The sequence below is a fragment of the Eulemur rufifrons genome, chromosome 2, assembly GCF_041146395.1.
Source record: "Eulemur rufifrons isolate Redbay chromosome 2, OSU_ERuf_1, whole genome shotgun sequence".
Classification (NCBI taxonomy): domain Eukaryota; kingdom Metazoa; phylum Chordata; class Mammalia; order Primates; family Lemuridae; genus Eulemur; species Eulemur rufifrons.
This window is the reverse complement of record NC_090984.1, coordinates 92,087,161-92,112,322: the sequence shown is the minus strand read 5'-3', so window position 1 is coordinate 92,112,322 and position 25,162 is coordinate 92,087,161. Positions and strand designations below refer to the sequence as shown.

Here is a 25,162-nt window from a genome sequence, read left to right as displayed (position 1 = left end):
GAATGCTGGGAGGTTTTTCTCATTGTCCATGCTCCACTCTCAGTTTCAGCAGGCCCTTTTCTCTCCGTCCTCTGCATCCTCTAGCAGCCAACTGTTGGTACTCTTTACTTAGTGTGAGACTTGGTGGAAACACAGAGTCATTCTCCTGCTTGATTTTTGTGTTTGTTTGTTTTGGGTTTTGTACATACATATATATATGTATATATGTATAAAATCTTTATTCTGTGCCCACATTTGATTGATTGTTCACTTGGCTGGCTAAAATAATTCAAGGTTAGAGATAATTTTGATCCAGAATTTTGAAAGCATTATTCCATTTTTTTCCCTCACTCTCTTGCCCAGGCTGGAGTGCAGTGATGCCATCCTGGCTCACTGTAACTTTGAACTCCTGGGCTTGAGCAGTCCTCTTGGCTCAGCCTCCTGACTAGGACTACAGGCATGTTATCATGGGAAACAGCTAATTTTTGAGGGTGGGGTTGGGGAGTGGAGACAGGGTCTCACTATATTGCCCAGGCTGATCTCAAACTCCTGGTCTCAAGTGATCCTCATGCCTTGGCCTCCCAAAGTGCTGAGGCATGAGCCATTGTGCCCAGATGATTCTTCAGATTTTTTGTGCGTCCTCTTTTCTCCATGGATACTTTCAGAATCTTTCCTTTATCTCCAGCATTCCGAAATTTCAAGATATATGTGCCTTGATTGTGGGTCTTTTTTGGTATCCTTTTTGCTGGTCATTCAATTTTTTCTGTTCTAATTTATTTGTTCTCTCTTTCTAGACTTTTCATTTTTAGGATATTTGACTTCCTAGACTGATGAGTCCTCTGATGTTCTTTCATTCTTTCTTTTTTTTTTTTTTCATTTTTTATTTTTTTAGAGACAGGGTCTTGTGCTGTCATCTAGGCTGGAATGCAGTGGCACAATCACAGCTCACTGCAGCCTCAAATTCCTGGGCTCAAGCAATCCTCCTGCCTAAACTTCCTGAATAGCCGGGACTATAGGCATGTGCCATGATATCTGGCTAGTTTTCTTATTTTTTCTAGAGACCAGGTCCTGCTATGTTGCTCAGGCTGGTCTTGAACTCCTGGCTTCAAGTGATCCTCCCCTCCGCAACCTTCCAAAGTGCTGGAATTACAGGTGTGAGCCACCATGCCTGGCTTGGTTTTCTTTTCTTTTTTTATTTTCCTTCTCTTTCTTTTCTACTTTAGTTGGGAATATTCTTTAACTGTATCTTTTGGCTCTTGTATAGAGCCTGTATATCTGCTATCTTATTTTTAACTTCCAAGAGCTCTTTCTTGTCCTCTGAATATTTTTCTTCTTTGTTAAAGTACACCTAAAAATATGAAATGCTTCACAAATTGGCTTGGTCATTCTTGTGCAGAGGCCATGCTAATCCTCTTTGTATCATCCGAATTTTAGTGTATACAATGCTGAAGTGAGCACCATGATGGTTTTTTATTTTCAAATGTATACACCTGGGCATAGTCATCACCCAGATTGTTCCTTTGTTCTCTTTCCCAGTTTATACCTCCCCAAAAGATAGCTAGTATTCTAACTTCTATCATTATAGATTTGTTTTACCTGTTCTTAAACTTCAGAGAAATGAAATCATATAGTACTCTGAAGTCTGACACAAATGAGTACTATATGATTTCATTTCTACAAAGTTTAAGAATTTTGTCAGGCTTCTTTCACTAAACAGTTCTGAGATTCATCCATGTTGTTACATATACAGTAGTATGTTTTTTAGTGCTGTGTAGAATTCCATGGTATTAACCCCAAATTATCAACAAAACCTACTTAAACAACTGGATAATTATCTAATTGTCCAATTAATCATCTTATAATTATTTTAAAAGCTTGTAATTTTCCTAAAAGTAATATGCCAACAGTATGTTTGCCTTGTTGCTTAGGCCAGAAACCTAGGAATCATTTTTGATTCCTCTTATACCCACCCCACTTGCAGTCTTATCAGAAAATTCTGTTTATTCCTCTTTCATTTTTATGACCTGAGTCCAGCTGCTTCTCCTTGCCATCATATTTCTTTCCCAGAAGTTTGCACAAACCTCTAAACTATTTTCACTCTTGCTGTGAAGCCCGCTCTCCAGGCAGCAGCTAGAGGAGTCCGTTGACAGTGTCTTCTTACCTGCTCTCAACCCACAGTGACCTTCTTTCTCACTTGACAATAAAATCCAAAGTTCTTACCATGGCCTGCAGAGCTCTTATCTGGCTCCAGCAACCTCTTTCATTCATTTCCTGCACCACTCTTCCTTTCTCTGACTCAACTTCAGCTGCACTTGCCTACTTGCTGGTTTTCTCTGCCGACGGGGGTCTTGCCCCATGTGGTCCAATATTTTGCTCCCTCATTTCCTTCTGATCTCAGCTCAGTTGTCACCACCTCATGGGAGAGGCTTTCCTTTAATGGTTGGCTCTATTAAATAAAAGGCCTCTCCTGCCTCATTTTTCTTGCGTTATACTATATTATTTTTTATAACACTCATCATTGGCTATTTTTATTATTATAATTATCTATGTACTCATTTATCCTCCCACTGTCCTCCATGAGGGCAGGGACTTTGTCTGTGTTCTTTGCGGAATCCAGTATGTTCTAGGCCTGCCTGTCATGTCATAACCTTTCAGGAATTGTTTTTGAATTCTTGAATAGGGTAATTCTTTAGAACTTTTGAGTAGATTTAATGTTGTTAGTAACAGCTTATCAATTTCTAACTATAACATACATAATATTCAAGTAGCTGGCTCGTTGATAAGGTTAACATCATTTTATAATAGGACATGGTTTTTTTTATTTTTCCTGGTTTTCTTTTTTTTTTTTTTTTGCAGTTTTTAAAGATAGCATTTGCTTAATTCTTCAAAGTGTCTTTTCAGAATTAGAAAAAGAAGAAATAGTAAACATATAGTACCAATTCAAGAATTGGATTATTTCACATTGCTTCTAACTGTTCCAAATTAAGACATCTGGTGACTGGGGAAGTTTGGTTTCTCTGTTTGGTTAACCAGCTGGTTGTTCTGGAAAGGAAAAAGGCGGTTAATTGTTCTTGTTGAAAGAAGCTGGGCATTTATAGACTTACAATAAAGGGTGACTTTTGGATGGGAGATTTTCTTGGGAAACTGGACGTCTCAGGATGTTATTGAGGAAAACATCTTTGCTTTTTAAAAGGTGTTTTGAATGTGATATCTGAAACTTGCAGTATAATCTTACATTGCATGAGAAAGTGTATGTCATTCGCTCCCACCCCTCCCCCTTTTCCTTGGTAACAGATTCCTGCACTTTAAAAATTGTGCTTTTCCTAAGAATTTTAGTGTATTTAATGCATGAGATGCCATATGTTGCTGCAACCAGTATCTTGAACATTCATGTGAATAAGAATAGCATCTTCAGACTTGCTAAGCAGGATTAATTTACAAAGACACTAAGTCTCAGTCATTAATGAATATGAAATTTAAAATTATATTGGAGTTGTAGCAGATGTCAGTTTAGCATACCTTCTACTAAATATTCAGCACTTCTTCCCAATTTGAAACAAATGGTTCTTTGACAAATTATTTTAAAAACAATTCTGTGGCTGGTGTAGAACATACAAATTTTTCCAAATTATTGATATAAAAGTTTTCTGGGAAAGATTCTACTGAAGTTTTACCAATGTATGCTTTTTATCCCAAGGTATTGTTTCCTCTAGGACATACTGATAATGTATTGTAATACATTTTATATATAAACACATGTATAATTATAATGTATGTAATATATGAGTGTTGCTATTTCACTCTTCATTGTTTTTCTGAAATGTTAACAAGATTCTTAAGCTTCCTCTGTGCAGTTTTGCTTCAGATAAGTTGACATCAGATACGCTTCATAAATATTAAGCCTCTTTAATGTCCAGTGTAGAGCTTTTGTGGCTACCATTATATTTTTCAGGTTTGCCAACTAGCCTTGCCACTAGCACATGACATCAGGCATTAGCCAGCTATTGCTTCCAGGTCATCTGCTCATATTCCCTCTTTTAAAAAATTAATATGCTACATGCTTATGTAGAGGCAACATAGTATACCCCTATTTTAAAAAAGTATATAGAGGCAGGATAGTGTAGGAGTTAATAGCATGGGCTCTGCAACAAGAATACTCAGAATTCAGAAACCAGCTTTACTACATATTAGCTGTGCTCTTCTCATAAGCAAAATGGACACAATAGTACTTATAGGATTGTTATTATCATCATTAAAATTTCTGCAATATAGGAAAAAACTAGAAAGAAGACCACCCCCTCCACATACACACTCAGGTATTTTGAAATACATTTTAGGAACATTATTCTAGAGACCCTTCCATGCATATATAAGGATAAAATGGACAGAGGTATGCATTAATAGAAATAATTTTATTAAAGTGGAATAGTCAGGCCAGGTGTGTTGGCCTCTGCCTGTAATTCCAGCACTTTTAGAGATAGAGGTGGGAGAGTTGCTTGAGGCTAAGAGTTTGAGACCCGCCTGGGCAACAAAGTAAGACCCTGTTTCTACAAAACATTTTTAAAAATTAGCTGGGCATGGTGGCACATCCCTGTAGTCCTAGCTACTTTGGAGGCTGAGATGAAGGGATCCCTTGAGCCCAGGAGTTTGAGGTTATACCACCATACTCCAGCCTGGGAGACATAGTGAGACTCTATCTCCAAAAAAATAAGGATAATAAAGTGGGATAGTATATTATACATTTTCTCTAAGTAGTATTACATTTAGTTTAACTTGGATTTAATCTACAAAAAATAAATAGATGACTGAAATTCTGGCTTTTAATACAAGAGATTCTGATTCTTGAAAATTCACTTTGAATTTAACTTTTTAAAAAGATGAATAACATTTAGAGGTTGGAATCATTGTGTTTAGGAATTTGTTAAAGTACATGTTTCAGAGATATCCACAGCTTATTGACTGATACAGTCAAATGTAGGTTTTCCTGAAGAGCAGGTAGCCTTTCATGTGTTGATTAGAGAACTCCGACTCCTTTCATTTTATGGCCTTACCATCCTGTAGGCGCGTGGAGTCCACTGCATCCAATCAGCAGATGGGTGAAGAGAATGTGGTGAAGACACATCACCTTCACCTGGCCTAAATGTGGCATGCATCACTTCCACTGGCAAAACCTAGTCACATGCTGGGGCCGAGACAGTCCTTGCTGGGGGACCTGGGCTCTCTTTTCTCTTCTGAGATCGCACTTAATGTCCTATACCAATCCCAGTCCCTTAAATCCCAGGTGTATTCCACTCCTGTGGGCTGCTTCTCATTTCCCAAACTTAGCATGGAGACCTTAAAAAAATGGTAAGCCCTAGCAACCCTCCGTGCCTTTACTAAACTGCAGTAATAAATAGGAGTATTTACTTTTGAGGTTGTCTACCAACCCCCTCAGTTTGCTTCTTTCCTAATTTGGGATTATTAGTGAGAATTCTTGAGATTTTAATTTTACCTTTCCTCAGTGATGCTCTGGGGAAGGGGATATTGACATAGGGAGATTCTGTTGGGCTCTCCTATGTAATTTCCAGTTTATAGTGAAGATAGATTAGGGAGGTGACTGGGGCAGAGCTTGTTGGTGGTAGTTCTGATTGGCCTGCTAGAGTCTTCTGAAGTCTGGAATTGAGGTTGATTTGAGGGCTTTTCAGCATTGGAACATTCCTAGTGTGTAAGTACCTCAAATCCTTTTCTGTCTGGAGCCCTAATCATCCATGATATGTATCAAAGGGCGTTTAAAAAAAAAAACAAAAAACCCTTTTGAGGTCAGGCACAATGGTTCATGCCTGTAATCTCAGCACTTTGGGAGGCCAAGGTGGAAGGATCACTTGAGGTCAGGAGGTTGAGACCAGCTAGAACAACACAGTGAGACCCCATCTTTACAAAAAATTAAAAAATTATCTAGGTGGGATGGCACACACCCCTGTAGTCCCAGCTACTCAGGAGGCTGAAGTAGCAGGATCGCTTGAGCCCAGGAGTTGGAGGAGGCTCCAGTGAGCTATGACTCCAGCCTGGGTGACAGAGCAAGACCACGTCTCTAAATTAAAAAAACAAAAAACAAAAAAACTTTTTGGAATAATGTTGGGTTTATAGGTAAGTTAAAGTTGCAAAGATAGTACAAAGTTCCTGTGTACCCTTCGCCCAGCTTTCTTAATGTTAACCATGGTACATTTGTCAAAACTAAGAAATTAACATTGATATAATACTAGTATTAAAACTAAATAACAGAGTTTATTTGGATTTTACCCAGTTTACCACAAATGTCCCTTTTCTCGCTTAGGATCTGATCAAGAACACCACATTGTATTTAGTCACATCTCCTTAGTCTCTACCAATCTGTGACAGTCCCTTAGTCTTTCCTTGTTTTTTATGATCTTGAAACTTTTGAAGAATACTGGCCAGGTATTTTTGTAGAATGTTCTTCAATTTGGGTTTGTCTGATGTTTTCTCATGATTAGACTGAGGTTCTGGATTTATGGGGAAGAATGCCACACAGGTGAAATGCCTTTCTCATCACACCGTACAAGGAGGCGCATCATAGGAACATGACTTACAACTGATGATGTTACTGTTGATCAGTTGGTCACAGTGATGTCTTCTGGGTTTCTCCACAATGAAGTTACCGTCTTTACCCTTCACATACTTTATCCTTTGAATGCAAGTAACTAAGTCCACCCTATACTCAAGAGGAGGAGAATTAAGCTTCACCTCCTAGGGGGGATATATCTACATATATTACTTGGAATTCTTCTGTAAGGAAGATTTGTCCCTTCTCCCTCAGTTATCCTTTATTTTTATCAGTACGGATTCATGGATATTAATTTTATTCTTTGGCTTATCCACGAGTATTATTACTTTATTGTCCAGATGGGAGATATGGTTCTTGTGTCTTTTTTTTTCCCCCCTTTTCTTTAGGCCCTTCGTTCTCCAAGGAGCTGAAGGGCCATTATTTTTTTTGAGATGGGGTGTTGCTATGTCACCCAGGCTAGAGTGCAGTGGCGCTATCGCAGCTCACTGCAGCCTTGAACTCCTGAGTTCAAGCGATCCTCCCGCCTCAGCATCTTGTGTTGCTGGGATTATAGGCATGAGCCACCCGGCTTCAGGGGCATTTTTAGTATGTTAAATCCTAAGCTATTCTGGTTGGCACCTTACTAAAAGATAAGAATCTTTTGGGAGTTCACTGAGAACTTTGACCAGTGAAACTCCATCATTTTTTGAAATGTATTGAAGTTCATATGCTCTTTGAGGAGTATTTTTCATTATAAAATGAAAAATAAAAATCTATAAAAGAAAGCACCAACTTAATTTGGTATGTCTGTAGTTTATTCAAATTTGAGAGTTGTTTGGTTGATATTTGTGTTTATGAAATTTTGCATGTTGATTCATTTTTTTAAATAGTTAATATAAAAGTAACTAAGACTGCTTAAGTTTCTTAACAGCTGTAAGAATTATAGTTTTTAAAATGTGACATGAGTTTAAATGAATAATACAAATCAAATGAAAGTCAGAAAGAAAGGAAATTAATATTTTTTGCCTATTTTCTTTATGCCAACAGTTGTGCCTTCTAGATACTTCTGCTTTGTGTTCTTGTATCATGCTGTAATTAACTACCTCTGTCCTGGTACCTATCATCCTATATTGTAATTGTTTATTTGTCTGTCTCCCAGCTTCTTGAAGATGGCAAGTGTGTTTTTTGTCCAAATTGCCAGCAGTTAGTATAGTACTTGGCCATAGTGGATAGTTGGTGTTGAGAGCATCAATTTTTACCCCCATTTTAAAGATGAGGAAACTGAGGCTTAGAAAGATTAGTAATATGTACCAAGATGACTTTACTAGTTTGTGGTAGAAAAAGAATTTGAAATTAGAGTTTTTGCTTCTTAAACTCCAAATTGATGATATCTGAAAATATTCATAAGAAGTTAGTAGCATTTATTGCCTCCTGGAATAGGAAAGGAGCTTGAGCAGAGAAATGTTCCAGACGTAGTTTTGGAACCTTTTGAATTTTGAACCACGTGACTATGTTAGATGTTCAAAAATATAAATATTTTATTAAACATACAGAAACTTACCAGATGGAATTCTATATTAAGCTTTTTAAATATTGTATCATATGAGTGATTTTTTTTTATTTTGTTGATATGTTTAGAATCAGGGATTCTACCGTAATTACTGAGTTTAGATTTTTCTTTTAATTGCTTGGTATATGATTTCAAATTCCATAGATTTTTATAAAAAGTTTTCTTGGAGTTCCTCGGTGTATCTCATTTTTCCTTTTTATTTTTGAACAAAAACAATTAAAAAGGGAGAGAGGGAGAACAGAAGATCAAAGTCCCTCTCTAACATGAATGAAATTTTACTTTTAAAGTATTTTTTCTTAATCTTTATTTGTAGGGACTTTTTAAATTAGGTCAGTACTTGGTGATATACCCAAGACTTTATTTGATTATCTCTAACTAGTTAGAGTGGTTCTGGCTGCATTTACAAAAACTCGGCTGGAAACTGACTTAAATAATCAGGTAATGTTGAATCTCATAAATATGGTATAAAACTTCTTTCAGTCAGTGGGCTTGGATCTGCTTTAGAGTTAGGGCTCCAAATCTGGACAGCTTGCAGTTGGGAGGGGAATGCATGTACAGATTGGTAAAAATGTAAAGTTTCTGAACCAGTAAATGGTATGGGTTTACTGTGATTGGTTTAGGCTAATCAGGACCAGTCCCGGAGATGGAGTCAAGCGCTAAAACCATATTGATGCCACCTGGTGGGTGAGAAGGGGGAATTTGAGGAGTTACATTATTTTGTCCATTTGGATGTCTTAATTGTCCTTCAAATAAAATAAGTAAAATCAACTTCTCTGTCCCTAATAATAACTTTTGGGGAATATAATTGTGCTGGATAATGGGTACATGGGGGTTTCTTTTACTATTCTCCGCTCTATACAAATTCCATAATAATAAATTTTTAAAGAGAAAAGTGGACCACAAGAAAAATAAAAAGTAAAGGATGACTGCTTATTGTAACTCGTTTTCTGGGTTGGTGTATGTTTTTACAATCATACTGCTTGGTTTCTTTCTCCTCTATTAATATGTACAATTAACATGTAATTCTTCTTCTCCAAGCCTAATAAGCACATCCCTTAATTAAAGTTGACAGTAGTGCTTTAGTACTTACGTAGAAGACCAATAGCTTATTATTAGAATAAGACAGGTTCACAGGTTTTGAAGTTACTACTTGAATTTCAAACCAAACTCCAGTATGCTCACTTAATAGCTACAAGAGCATGGGCAAGTTAGTCTCTCTTAGCTTCAATTTCCTTTGTAAAATGATAATAATAACACATCTCATAAGCATAAATGATTAGGATTTAAAAACTGTGTATACGTTTCTAGCAAATAGACTAGTATTTGTTGAACTCCAGTTATAATTATAGCCATGTACTGCTTAACAACGAGAAATACGGGGTTAGGCCAGCGGTCTCCAACTTTTTTTGGCACCAGCAACCAGTTTCATGGAAGACAGTTTTTCTACAGACGGGGTGGAGGGATGGTTTCAGGATGATTCAAGCACATGACATTTATTGTGCAGTCACACCTCTCTGCTAATGACAATCTGTATTTGCAGCTGCTCCCCCAGTGCTAGCATCACTGGCTCAGCTCCACCTCAGATCATCAGGCATTAGATTCTCATAAGGAGTGTGCAGCCTAGATCCCTTGCATGCGTAGTTTACAGTAGGGTTCAGGCTCTTATGAGAATCTAATGCTGCTGATCTGACAGGAGGCGGAGCTCAGGCGGTGATGTGAGTGATGCGGAGCGGCTGTAAATACAGATGAAACTTCTCTCGCTCTCCCAATGCTCACCTCCTCCTGTGCAGCCCAGGTCTAACAGGCCATGGAGTGGTACAGGTCCTTGGGCAGCAGTTGGGGACTGCAGGGTTAGGCAGTTTTGTCATGTGAACATCACAGGATGCACTGTGCTTACACAGCTCAGATGGTATAGCTTACTACACACCTAGGGTATATGGTATAGCCTATTGCTCCTAGGCTACAAACTTGTACAACATGTCACTGTACTGAACACTGTAGGCAGTTGTAATACAATGGTAAATATTTGTGTATCTAAACATAAAAATGTACAGTAAAATTATAGTATAAAAAAATGGCACACCTGTAGTGTGCACTTAACCATGAATGGAGCTTGCAGGACTGGAAGTTGCTCTTGGTGAGTAAGTGAGTTAAATACTGTATACATAGGTTACACTAAACTAATAAAAAAATTTTTTTTCTCTAATAATTAACCTTGCTTACTGGAATATTTTTGCTTTCTAAACTCTTATTTTTTAAAACTTTTTGGCTTTTTTTGTAATAACACTTAGCTCAAAACACAAATGCATCATACAGCTGTATAAAAATATTTTTCTTTATATCCTTATTCTATAAGCATTTTTCTATTAAAAATTTTTTTTTTTTTTACTTTTTTGTTAAAACCTAAGACACAAACACATTAGCCTAGGCCTGTACAGTGTCAGGATCATCAATATCACTGTCTTCCACTTCCACATCTTGTCCCACTGGAAGGTCTGCAAGGTCAGTAACATTCGTGGAGTTGTCATATCCTGTGATAACAATGCCTTCTTCTGGAATACCTCCTGAAGGACCTTCCTGAGGCTGTTTTACAATTAACTTTTTTTTAAAATAAGTAAAAGAAATACACTCTAAAACAGCAGTAAAAAGTACAGTGTAGTAAATACATAAACCAGTAACATAGTTCTTTATTATCAGGTATTATGTATTGTACATAATTGTGCTATACTTTTACTTGACTGGAAGCACAGCAGGTTTGTTTGTACCAACATCACTATAAACACATGAGAAATGTGTTGTGCTATGATGTTATGATGGCTACAATATCACTAGGCCATAGGAATTTTTTTATCTGCATTAAAATCTTAAGGGACCATCAGTGACCAAAACATTGTTACACAGTGTATGACTGTTTCGTTTTCTTCTCTCTTTTTTTTTTAAATCCCAAACCAAGGAAGAATGTTTTCTTTTCTTGCGTTATTTAAAGTGCTATTATAAAGAGTGCTTTTTTAAAAAAAGTAATAAATTTCCCTGTACAAAGTTCCCCCTGCAAACACACAGTTAAATGATATATTCTTTTAGGTATTCTGTTTCTGCTGGAACTCTTAAGCATTTAATGCATGACAGTTGAATCATTTATGCATTCATTTATTCAACAACCACTTATCATAACAAATAAGAAAGAGCCAGGTAATAAGTTCAACAGTAAAATAGGGTTTTTCAAAAATTATATAGAGTGAAAAGCACAAATTGCAAAGAAGATAACATATAAATGTGATGTCATTTCTAAAAATTCTTAATCATAGGAGTGAAGTTTTAGCTGTGTCTGTAGTGATTCATTTCTTTAAATAAATGGAAGCAAATATGGCAAAATGTTAACATTTGTTAAATATGGGTGGTATGCATCTGGGTGTCTGTTATACTTTTTTCTACATCTTGTACATTTGAAATATTTCATAATTAAACATTTTTAATTTTTAAGTTAAAATAGATGTGATAGGGAATGGTGAGGGCTACTTTACGTTGGTTAGTGGGGAGGGACTCTCTGAGGAGTTAACATACACTGAGAACTGAATAACAGGAAGGAGTTACTCATGGGAAAATGGAGGGAAAGAGTACTACAGGAGGAGAAACAGCTATTGCTATTAGGTTATTAAGTATGAAATGTCCGATTTATTTAAGTACTAAGTTTGACAGTTGAGATTTCACTTTAACACTTCTTGTTTTATTTGTATTGTGAAGGTATATCCTCATCCTTTCAAATGCACAGTTTGGCTTGTGGTTATCTTTCAAAAGTCTTTCACAGCAATTTTTGTGAAACCATAGGTAAGTCAAAAATTCGTGTTATTTTTGAATACGAGTTCCATCATGGAACCAATGCAGCGCAGACAACTTGAAATAATAACGAAGGGTTTGGAGAGGATGTGGCTATTGAAGAACGCACAGTACATGGATGGTTTGAGAAGTTCCATTCCAGTGATTTTAATCTTGAAAATGAATCATGTGGCCGAGCGAGGTGGCTTATGCCTGTAATCCTAACACTCTAGGAGGCCGAGGTGGGAGGATCACTCGAGGTCAGGAGTTCGAGACCAGCCTGAGCAAGAGTGAGACCCCAGTCTATACGAAAAATAGAAAGAAATGATCTGGACAGCTAAAAATATATATAGAAAAAAAAATTAGCCGGGCATGGTGGCACATGCCTGTAGTCCCAGCTACTTGGGAGGCTGAGGCAGAAGGATCACTTAAGCCCTGGAGTTTGAGGTTCCTGTGAGCTTGACTCCACGGCACTCTAGCCCAGGCAACAGAGCGAGAGAGACTCAGTCTAAAAAAAAAAAAAAAAAGAAAAAGAAAATGAATCACATGGGCAGCCTGAGACCAAGGTGGATAATGATGAGCTGAGATCTGTAGGTGGAAGTGAATCCATCTCAAGCTACGCATGAATTAGTGGCAAAGTTTGATGTTACGATTCCAACAACATTGGACCATTTGAAACAAATGGGCAAGGTAAAGAGGCTGGATAGATGGGTACCACATATTTAAATGAGCGTCAGAAGAGAAGTAGTCTCTAAGCTTGCCTTTCTTTGCTGTGACGACGTAAAGGCGAACCATTTCTATAGCATATTGTTACATGTGATGAAAAATGGATTCTTTTTGATAATCACAAGTGTTCAGCATACTGGTTAAACAAAGATGAACTGTCAAAACACAGTCCAAAACCAAATGTTCATCCAAAAAAGCTAATGGCGTCTGGTGGTCCAGCGCTGGTATTATCCACTACAGCTTCATGAAACCTGGTCAGTCGATTACAGGAGATGTCTACAGCAATCAATTGGATGAAATGATGAGGATGCAACCAAGATTGGTCAATAGAGACAGGCCAATCCTCTTGCAAGACAATGCTTGACCACATGTTGCGCCAACAACACTGCTCAAACTACAGAGGCTGGACTTGGAAATTCTCTGTCATCCACCATATTCACCCAGAACTTGCACCTACTGACTACCACTTCTTCCAGGCTTTGGACCACTTCTTGCGAGGAAAAATATTCAATTCTCAACAAGCTGTGGAAAACGCCTTTTGCAATTTCATCACCACTCGCCTTCCAGACTTTTTCACTGCTGGCATAAGCAAGCTACCCTTAACATGGCAAAATGGTGTGGATAGTTTAGGTACATATTTTGATTAACTGTACTGCTTCTTGTCTGAGATATAATAAACTAAACTTTGTTTTAAAATTGGACATTTCATACTTAATGACCTAACACTACTGAGGCAGGAGCAAGTCTGACATGTTCAAGGAAGGAAGGCCATGTTAGCCTATGTAATTGGAAAGCCAACAGTTAGCTCTGGTGGTAGCATTACATGGTGGTAGCATTGTTATGCTGTTACCACCACAGCATTACTGGTAAATGGTCGTTTAATCTCAAAATAATTAAGTTGAAGGAAGCTCATCATTTTTAGACTTACCTAATTCTTCCACAGAGTTTTCCATGTAGGGTTAATAGCAAAAGGGTACAGAAGCTGGCTTGAAGGGTATCTCAATGGCCAAGTTAGGATGGTTCGAGTATCAAAAAGAACAAAACAGGTATGGATAATGATGTAGTTTTTAAGAATGATAATTTCTCAATGATACTCAAAGAGACAGAGAAAGGAAAAAGCTCTTCTTTATAGAAGAATGGCAGATAAGGTAGAAAGAATGATAGAATTAGAAAATGACTGTTTTGCAGATCATAGTATAATCGTTCATTTAGGGAAGGATAATAAATGGATGGTGAAATCTTCGAATGAAAGGTTGTTAGAGAATAGAATATCATACAGTCTCAAAGTATCACTCCATGATTATTTACTAACTAGAAAGGGAGGAATGTACCTTTAAGATGGAGAGGTCTGGTAGTTACCTCCTTACACAAGTGATCAAACTTGGCATTGTGTGCCTCCCTGATGTGATGCAATGAGAAGTATTCAGCATCACCTAAATAGTATTCCTGCCAAAAATGTTAAACTGGAATCTAATTGTGAGGAAACAATTAGATAAATCCAGAATGTGGGACATCTTATAAGACAACTGGCTGGAATTTTCAGAAAATTCCATGTCATGAAAAACAGAAGGTTGGGGAGGTACGCTTCTGCTGAAGTATTTACAAATAAAGTTCTATTTTGTCTGCAACTAATTTTTAAATGGTTCATAAAAAAAACAAAAAAACACAACCGGGCATGGTGGCTCACTTCTGTAATCCTAGCACTTTGGGAGGCTGAGATGGGAGGGTCGCTTGAGCCCAGCCTGAGCAAGAGCAACACCCCATCTCCACTAAAAATAGAAAAATTAGCTGGGCATGGTGGCGCATGCCTGTAGTCCCAGCTACTCAGGAGGCTGAGGCAGGAGGATCACTTGAGCACAGGAGTTTGAGGTTGCTGTGAGCTATATAATGACACCACGGTACTCTAGCCTGGGTGACGGAGCAAGACCTGTCTCAAAAACACACAGACATACATGCATGTGCGTGTGTATGTGTGTGTGTAAGGAGATAGAAAGCAAATGTGGTAGGAAGTTAACAGTTGGTGAACCTAGGAGGTAAAGGGCTCTGTGTGTGTTCATTGTACTACTATTTTTGCTTTTTAGTGTTTTTTTTAATATTTAAATTTAAAAGTTGGGAGGGGTGCTTATTTCTGTTTTGAACCCAGATCCATCTTTTTAATATTTTTTAGCTCATTGGTTTAATTGTGCTGTTTGGAGCCACTCTGATAGATCCAAATTCTCTCTCATATGGTGTTAGTGGTATTGGTAGTGGTGATATTGGTAATTTTTACATAACATGTATGAAATATGTACTGTGACATATGCCAGACATCATGTGGAACACATTACATGCATTATTTTAGTTAATCCTCCTAACACCTCTTGAGTTAGTACTCATTTCTTCTTTTAAAGATGAAAAGACAGATGCTTAAAAAGAAATCACTAAAGCAACAGAAAAAAACATTTCATCTTAATGCAAATGTGAATTTGTGAGGCAGGCTAGAATATTCATTGATAAAAAGCATGATAGAAAAATTTGTGATAACATTACTAGACATGCATATTTTTCTGGCCTCGAACTTGTTCAGTGTGTAAGCTACCATGGAGAAGCAATCTAGTGTGGTGGTTAAAAGCACAGTTCCTGAAGCCAGAAAGCCTGGGTTCAAATCCCAGTTCCACCATTTGCAAGATGCTGCTGCCCGCGAAGCACTTCTCCAGAATTCTATACTGGGAACCTCTCTTGTGTTAGTTTCCTATTGCTGCTGTAACAAATTACTACAAATTTGGTAGCTTGAAATTACACAAATTTATTATCTTATAGTTCTGGAGGTCAGAAGTCCTAAATGGATGTCACTGGGCTGAAATTAAGGTGTCAGCAGGACTGCATTTTCATTTGGTGACTCTAGAGAATATTTCCTTGCCTTTTCCAGTCTCTAGAGTCCACCCACATTCCTTGGTTTATGACTTCTGTTTACAAAACCAGCAGTGTTGTATCTCTCTGTGCCTGCCTTCTAAGTAACGTCTCCCTGTGATTCTTCTGCCTCCCTCTTCTAATTTTTTGTTTAGAGACAGAGTCTCATTCTGTCGCCCAGGCTGAAGTGCAGTGGTGTGATCATAGGTCACTGCAGCCTCAAACTTCCTGGACTCAATTGATCCTACTGCCTCAGCCTCCCAAGTAGCGGGGACTACAGATCCATGCCACCACACCCAGCTATTTTTATATATTTTTTTAGAGACGGGCTGTTGCTACATTGTCCAGGCTGGTCTCAAACTCCTGGGCTCAGGTGATCCTCCTGTCTTGGCCTCCCAAAGTGCTGGGATTAGAGGTGTGAACCACTCCACCTGGCCTCCCTCTTCTACATTTAAAGACACTTGTTATTACTTTAGACCTATCCAATGTAATAACAGATAATCTAGAATAATCTCCCTGTTTTAAGGTTAGCCTTAAATTAGACTGATTAGCAACCTGAATTCCATCTGTAACCTCAATTCTCCTTTGCCATGTAACCTAATGTATTCACAGATTCCAGGGATTAAGGTGTGGGTATCTTTGGGGGACTTGTCTTTTTCTATTAATCTGTATTTAAATTCTGAAGTTGTGTAAAGTATCTGGGGCCAGGAGAAGACGATTCCAAAGTGGAGATTCTGGTCAATGCTGAGCACTGTGAGTAGGACCAATAACTGGATTTGAGTTAGAAGGAACTACTGAGCGGTACATGTACATGTTTTTTAATTCTCTTACTATTACAAAATATATATATAATAAATTTAGTGTTAAAGAGTGAATTAGGCCAGGCGAGGTGGCTCACGCCTATAATCTTAGCACTCTGGGAGGCCAAGGTGGGAGGATCGCTCAAAGTCAGGAGTTCGAGACCAGCCGAGCAAGAGTGAGACCCTGTCTCTACTAAAAATAGAAAGAAATTATCTGGACAACTAAAAATATATTTAGAAAAAATTAGCCGGGCATGGTGGCACATGCCTGTAGTCCCAGTTACTTGGGAGGCTGAGGCAGGAGGATTGCTTGAGCCCAGGAGTTTGAGGTTGCTGTGAGCTAGGCTGATGCCACGGCACTCTAACCTGGGCAACAGAGCAAGACTCTGTCTCAAAAAAAAAAAAAGTGAATTAGAAGGCAACTTTTAGTTACATCTTTGTAAGGAAACGATTAAAATATTAGAATACATTTTATTTCTGTTGTTTTGTGACAGCCCCCAGAGTAAATTGTTCTTGATTTAATTGCCAATTTAGAGAAGCTTCAATTTTACTTTTAATTTTTATGTTTTTTATTACAGAGTTTAACTACCCTTGGATGCTCGTGTTGATATGGAGAAGATTGAGGAACAATTCGCTAATCTGCACATATATAAATGTTCCTCAGGAACAAAAGAGCCCACTTACCTTCTTGGCATAGACACATCAAAGACTGTTCAAAGAGAAAAAGAAAGCTTGGTGGCTGTTTTATGTTCTAATGGATCAATCAGAATATATGATAAAGAAACGTTAAATGTACTACGAGAATTTAGTGAATATCCTGGACATCTTAATGGAGTTAAATTTGCAAATTTCTGTGACAGTGTATATTCAGCATGCACTGATGGCACTGTAAAATGTTGGGATGTTAGATTAGCCAGTGAAAAACCTATCCAACTGTTCAAGGGTTACCCTTCCAATGTTTTTATCAGTTTTGATATCAACTGTAATGATCATGTCATTTGTGCTGGTACAGAAAAAGTTGATGATGATGCATTGTTGGTATTTTGGGATGCAAGAATGAATTCTCAGGATTTGTCTACTGCTAAAGACCCACTTGGTGCATATTCAGAGACACATAGTGATGATATCACTCAAGTACGTTTCCATCCCAGCAATCCCAACATGGTGGTTTCTGGTTCAACTGATGGCCTAGTAAATGTATTTGATATTAGTGTTGATAACGAAGAGGATGCACTGGTTACAACCTGTAACTCAGTTTCATCAGTAAGCTGTATTGGTTGGTCTGGGAAAGATTATAAACAGATTTACTGCATGACACACGATGAAGGATTTTATTGGTGGGATCTTAATCATCTGGATACTGATGAACCAATTACACGTTTGAACATCCAGGATGTCAGAGAAATAGTTAACATGCAAGAAGGTATTTTGGACTATTTGATTGGTGGCCTATATCATGAAAAGGTGGATAAACTGTTTGTTATTGGAGGAACGAACAAAGGAGGGATTCACTTAATGAACTGCACCACATCAGGATTGATCCATGTGACCAGCCTTCAGGGAGGACATGCTGCTACAGTCCGTTCTTTCAGCTGGAATATGCAGGATGATTCTTTGCTGACTGGGGGAGAAGATGCACAGTTGTTACTTTGGAAACCTAGAGCTATAGAGAAGACCTTTACAAAGAAAGACAGCATGAAAATAGCATCCTCTGTGCACCAGCGAGTACGAGTTCACAGTAATGATTCTTATAAGAGAAGGAAAAAGCAGTGATATCACACTGGCAGTTTACTTGGTAGGCTTTATACTTTTGATTGACCGAAATGTTATGTGAAAAAATAAAAAAGATAACCAGTATTGTTTCAAGTAATTATTTTTGTTTAGTACCTATGGTAGCCATGTTTAAAGCTTCATGTAAGAACAAGCCACTTAGCAAACAGTCCTGGAAAAAATGTTGAGGATGGTTTAATTCAGGTCTTCATGTATTCTAAAAATTGTTAAAGCTACTAGTTGAGTATAAAATTAGTGAATTGAAAGTAAAATTACATTCCTCATTTTGAAAACCCATCTGTTGAGTGAGTAAATGTTAGGTTTAAAGAAATAGCTCTGATAAGGACTTTTTAGAAGTATATAGCTGGTAAAACTTAATAAGACAGGTGGTTGACTGTATTTTTTTTTTTTTTTTTTTTTTTGAGACAGAGTCTCGCTTTGTTGCCCAGGCTAGAGTGAGTGCCGTGGCGTCAGCCTAGCTCACAGCAACCTCAAACTCCTGGGCTTAAGCGATCCTACCGCCTCAGCCTCCTGAGTAGCTGGGACTACAGGCATGCGCTACCATGCCCGGCTAATTTTTTTCTATGTATATTTTAGTTGGCCAGATAATTTCTTTCTATTTTTTTTTTTTTTTAGTAGAGACGGGGTCTCGCTCTTGCTCAGGCTGGTATCGAACTCCTGACCTTGAGCGATCCACCCGCCTCGACCTCCCAGAGTGCTAGGATTACAGGTGTGAGCCACCGTGCCCCGCCGACTGTATTTTTTAAATCAATTTTTTACATTTAAGTTATCTTCATTGTCTGTAAAACCAAATCAGACTATATTCTTTATTTGAGAAACTTTTACTTGCTTGATACTCCTAATATTACATTGGAGTATTTAAATGTAAATATTCTAATGAGTGTAAACAGAATTAAACTTTTTAAGAAATAAAGTAATAGGCAACTATCTAAAATGAGAAAAATATATTTAGTAAATATTTGCATCTATACTTTAATATCATTGAGTAAATAGTAAGCAAGTGTTTTGCTGATGAAAAGGAAATTATTTTGCTAAATTCGTATTAAGACTCAAAGTAAAATACAAAAATAAAAACATAACAGCAGGATTATTTTTATTTCAAAATATTATTTTAATAATGTGTGATAAAATTTTCTTCCATAGTGTTCCATCCATAAATTTAAACTTGAAATTTTGTTTACTCCTAATTTTCATTTTTCTTTTAAAAAGTATTTCTGTAAAGAATTAATAAAAGAAGTTGATCTCTCTAAAAGTTTGATATCTTAACTAAAGATAAAAGTATCTTTTTGTAGATATTAGAAATATTGTCATGAAAAATGTTGCTTAAGAAACTTTAATACTTCTCTTTAAATGTTAATAATGACTTATCCTTAAGATTGTGACACTGGGGGAAAATTTATTTTTCTGTACAACAATGCAGCTTACATTTAGGGTACAGTCTAGCTTAATTTACCTCATACTGTACAATAGGTAAGTCACTGTTTAACCTATTCAAAATATATAATTCTCTTTTTTCCAAAGCACTCTATGATCAAATGGAAACAAAATATATATTAATAATTCTTATTTGGAACTTTTCAACTATCCTTGCTGTTGTCCAAACCATAAATCTGAGGATAATTCTAGATTTCTCTTCCCTTTTCTCCTGTCCAGTTACTCACCAAGTCCTGTGCCAGTCTGCCTCCTGGAATCTATCAGCTGTCCTTTTGCCTTCACCTCACCACTACTGCCTTAGATAAGACTTTCATTATTTCTCACCTAGAGTACAGGCTCAATCTCTGATCTCTTTCAACTCATCTTGCCTGCTACTTCTAGGTTACCACTGAAAACAGATCTGATGATGCCTTGTACTGCTTAAAAACTTTGGTACATTTTGATCTCTTGATCAAGGAGCTCTATATAAACATTAAAAATCATGTTTTTCGAGATCTTTAAGATTTGAGACAATGCTGTGTTGTAGGTGGAAAAACTGGTTAAAAATTTTCAGAGAAATTGTATTCGTAAATTAATCAGAAATGAAACAGTAGTTATCAAAACAATAGTTTTTAAAAACTAAAAATAGCCTGGACAAGGAGGCTCATCCCTGTAATTGTAACACTCTGGGAGGCCGGGGTGGGAGGATTGCTTGAGCTCAGGAGTTCCAGACCAGCCTGAGCAAGAGCAAGACTCTGTCTCTACAAAAAATAGAAAAATTAGCCGCCTGTGGTGGAGTGGGCCTGTAGTCCCAGTTACTCAGGAGGCTGAGGCAGAAGGATGGCTTGAGCCCAGGAGTTTGAAGTTGCAGTGAGCTACAGTGACACCACTGCACTCTACCCAGGGCAACAGAGTGAGACTCTTGTCTCAAAAAAAAAAAAAAAAAAAAAAAAAATTAAAAAAATTCTTAAAAGTTTTGAGGGAAAAAACAATCATGTAAGAACAAAATTACATTTGTATTAGACTTCTCATTAGCACATCTGGTTGAAAAAAGATGGCTTGATGCCTTCAAAGTTCTGAAGACAAATTCCTGCCTATTTGAATTTACACTCTTCAAACTCACAAAGCAAATAGATGATAAATTTTTTGAGCTATCCCATGTCAAATGAACATTTCCCTGTTGTTTTCTGAAACTCAGGAACCAAACTGATTTAGCTAACAGAATGTCCATTGCTCACCAAACTCATTGGCTAAATCCAGGAAATAAATAGATTTGGATTTCAGGATATATTTGGTTTTCCAGTCTGTAATTCTGTGACCAAACTGTCTTCATGTGTGAAGTTAACATTTACAGACGTACAAGATCTCAAACTTTACTCTCTATGCCACCCTTTTCAAAGGAGGATATACTCCACAAAAGTTAAGAAAGTAAATCAAAGAAGACAAGAAATACCAGAAATTAGGGCACCAACTCAGCACTGTAGCAAGATCACAGCTTTGCAGCACAACCAGAGTATTCAATCCAGATTGGAGCAGGACAGAAGAAAGCAGGAGGGAGATGTACAGGGAGAAAAATGAACTGATAGGTTACCCATTGCATTTGACTATGTGGAAAATGGTGTAAGTGGATTTAGCTCACCAATTAAAAGAGACTTTCATGTAGAATTTTAAGTTCCCATAAAACAAGAATCAATTAAAGAGATTAAAAATAAAAGATTGACAAAAGATATACTAACCCATAGAATGGGAGAAAATATTTGCAAATTATATATTAGATAAGGAACTTGTATCCAGAACATATAAAGAACTCTTACAGATCATAAGGAAAAAAAACACAAAAACCCAATTTTAGAAATGGTCAAAGGATCTGAATAGACATTTCTCCAAAGAAGATATACAAATGGCCAATAAGCATATGAAAAGATGCTCAGCAGCAGAAAATCTGTGACAGTAATGGACAAAAAGGAAAAAAAAATCATGATTTTCTTAATATAGAAAAACGTAGGGAAAGTTTTACACCTATTCATGAAAAATATAAGCACCAGGCTAGCAACAGAATGCTTTTTAAACCTGGTAATGGTTTATGTATCAAAAAACTACAGTAACCATTATACTTAGTGGAGAAATGTTAGTTTAAATGCATTCCCTTAAAGACCAGGACTCAGTGAGGAGACCTGTCATAGTAGTATGGATCCTGGTTAATACTATAAGAAAGGAAAGCAAATGTAATGTGTAAGGATTGGAAGAGAAGGGAAAAAATAAAACCTTTCCTCTGCAAATGATATCTACCAAAAAAATCTATCAACAAATTATTAAGAGATTCAGCAAGGTTGTCAGTATAAAATCAGCCTCTGAAAATCTAAAGGACAACATTTCATAATAGCTACAAAAATGTAAAAGTATCAAGGAACTAACCAAGCATATACAAGGTCTATTTGGAGAAAACTTTAAAATTCTAATGAAGACAGAAAAGAAACATTCCACACTTCCAGTGAGATGACAGTATTATAAAAGTGAACATTCTAAATTTAATCTGAAAAATCAATGTAATCCCAATCAAAATTCCACTTGGATTTTTTTAGGAATTGAAACTTTAAAATTTTTATGGAAGAATAAGGTCTACAAATAACCAAGTAAACTTAGAAAAGAGGAAGGATTTTTCCTACCAGATACTAAAATAGTAGTAAATAAAATAGTGAGAACTGTGCTATGGCCTAAGAACAATGCAAATGAATAGAGTGTTCAGAGACAGACCATGGATATATGGCAATGTAATATTTATAAAGATGACACAGTGAAAAGAGAGTTTTTATTAGATGGTTTTGACGATACTGGCTCACTAGAATGAAACTAGATCCCTACCGATATGCTTCAGATATATTAAGACTTAAATGATAAAAGGTTAGAACTATACATTTTACAGAAGAAAGTGCTGGAAAATATCTCTGTGACCTAGAGGTGGAAAATGATTTCTTAAACTTCAAAGTTATGACATACAAGGCAGAAACAATAGAAATTTGATTACATAAAAATTAAGCATTTCTGCTTACAAAAGATCTAAGGACAAAGTTAATAAATGACAGAATGGTAGAAAATAGTAGAAAAGAGATTTGAAATCTCTAAGACCAAAAAGTGATTAAATGTAGAATATAGAAGAAACTCCCTCGAATCAGCAAGAAAAAGCAATGCCAATGGAAAAATGAGCAAAGAATATGAAAAGACAAATTTCAGAAGAAACTGATAAGATGGTCAGATTCCCTAGTAATTGAAGAAATGAAAACTTAAAGTAATCACTTTATACTATTTAGAATTTTAAAAATTAGAAAATTGATGCCAAATGTTGGAGGCATGTGGGCATGTATTAATAGGAACCCTCATGTACTGCTGCTGAGAGTGTAGACTGATGCAGCTATTCTAAAGAGCAAAAACATACTGAAGTGTTCACGTACACTCTGACCTACCAATTGCACTGCTTGATCTAATCCCACAGACATTTTCATACAGATCCATTATTGGGCATTATTTTTGATGTCATGGTGTTGGCGACATCTTGGGTATCTATCCCTGGCAGACAGGGTAGGTAAAAATGTGGTGATTGTACACAATGAAGTAACAACAGTTACAAGCCACAGACTAGATTTGTACTTAGCTATAATGGCTTAATCATAAAACTAATACCCAGTGAAAACAGTAAAAAACAAGGTATGGATGGGGGAAACCATTTATAGTAATTAAAAATATTAAAACTAATAATTCACTGTGCAAGAACATATACAATTTTATATATTGTTAACACCATAGAATGGTTACCTGGCATGGAGAAAAGGGAATGGGAGTGGGTATAGAAATAGAAGGGAAGAAATTTAAAAAGAAAAGAAAAAAAATCACTTTGAAAGGATGTTACAAGTATGTTGGAGAGTTTGGAAGCTAATAATAGGCCCACAAGAAAACATGCAAATGAAAGGGATAAGGGACAATTTTTAACTCTAGGGGGTAAAAAATGAAATGCAATCATAGTACACTAGTGGTGTACTAGGTAACAACTGGTGAACAATAGTCATAATATGGATTTAATCAAAGTTGTTGTGCAACTATATTGGGAGCATGGGGGCAGGAAAGTGGAAACGGTGTGCAAATGCTTGGTTTTCCTCTTTCGTAGTAGGAAGTCCCTATCTTTCTGTGGATAAATCAAGAAAACATCAGTGTAAGCATATTATTTAGAAGCATGTACATAAATCACCTGCCAAAACAGCTGGAGTTGAAAACGGTTCTTTCTGTGGAGGAGAAAGGCAGGAGAGAAGGGGTAGGTAACTTCTGTTCTTGTTGTTTGGGTTTTGTTATATAACATATTTGTGGTAGAACATCAGTTAGGATACTTTTGGGTGCAAATAAAAGCCCAACTCTCATTAAGCTAATAAGGAACATATTACCTCATGTAAGTTCAGAAGTGGCGCATTTCCAGTGTTGGTTGTGAGCAAAAATCCAAATTCTTTCCATTTCTCTGCTCTGCCAATCTTCAGCTTGTCAGCTAGTTATCTCCAAATTCCTAAGATGACTATAACACTGCCAGTGATAACATCCACATTCAACAACATCCAATGGATGAAGGTCTGTTTTTTTTTTTTTTTTTTTGCCTGTGATACTTTTTATTAATGATCACACAGAGACACTTTCTGAGAAGCCTCACAGCAAATGTCATTAGCTAGAATTTTATTATGTGCCCACCCCTACAACAGTCACTAGCCAGAGGAATGTGATCACCTCCGGATTGGCCCAATCAGGATTCACTGCCTATGGGGCTGGCGATAGCATATTCTGCCCTGACACACAGTGGTTCAGAGGAAGGTACGAAAAGGAGGAAGTTGATGAATAGTTGTTGAATAGATGGTCAACAGTGTCTTCTACAAGTACTACTTGGGTTTTCAATTATGTGTATGTGTTACTTCAAAATATTTTTCATTGGAACATTGCATCAAATAAATGTGAGATGTTTGGGAGGTAACTTGCACTATTTTATTTTTCTTTAATCAGCATCTATTAAATCCAGAGTGTATTTGGACTTCATTGGACTGTTCTTTAGAGGTGAGATCTACAACCTAGGTTGCGACATACATTAATGCAGCTCATTTCCAGTGTGTGTATGAATCCTGCAGAGGGGATACCAACATGAGTAGGCTACACCTCCTGTCCTGCAAGAGATCACAGCTTATGAGATAGACACATAAGCAAATTTAAATACAGCATAGTAAGTAAGGGTGAACAAAATGCCGTGTGAAATCTAGATGGTAAAGTGCATAATATCTATGATTGTCAGAAGCATCATTCTTTTTCTCTTGTGTCATTTTTTCTTTATCTTCTTTTCTATAAGCTTTCCTTGCTTTCCCCTTTTTTCTTAAGCCCGCCAGCCAAGTAGTTATACATATAGCTTAGCTCTGCTTTTGGTGTTCAGCACTAAAGAGGCTGTTGATGCTAACTGATTAAAAGGTTTTCATGAGAGTTAGAAGAGGACATTTTCCTATTTGCCTAAACTATAACTTATTTTTAAGAAATCAAGCCCTTTGGCAAAGGTGGGAGGGAATGAAAAGAGAGGTGGGTAGTAATCAAGTTCCTACACTGTGCAGTCATGCTAGGCTCCTATAC

At 36.9% G+C, this 25,162-nt stretch overlaps 1 protein-coding gene and 1 non-coding gene across 2 annotated transcripts in view; one reads left to right on the top strand and one right to left on the bottom strand.

Moving 5' to 3' along the window:
- The window catches only part of WDR89 (WD repeat domain 89), a 36,847-nt gene extending 18,426 nt beyond the window's left edge, over window positions 1–18,421 (top strand). Inside the window, exon 2 of the mRNA XM_069465047.1 lies at window positions 16,897–18,421. Within this exon, the coding sequence (XP_069321148.1) occupies window positions 16,928–18,091 (1,164 nt within the window). The 5' untranslated portion in view covers window positions 16,897–16,927 and the 3' untranslated portion in view covers window positions 18,092–18,421. The remainder of the gene's footprint in view (window positions 1–16,896) is intronic.
- Window positions 1,330–1,433, bottom strand: LOC138381066 (U6 spliceosomal RNA). The gene has a single exon (XR_011233015.1). It is a non-coding gene; the product is annotated as a U6 spliceosomal RNA (small nuclear RNA).
- Window positions 18,422–25,162: the final 6,741 nt, after the last annotated feature.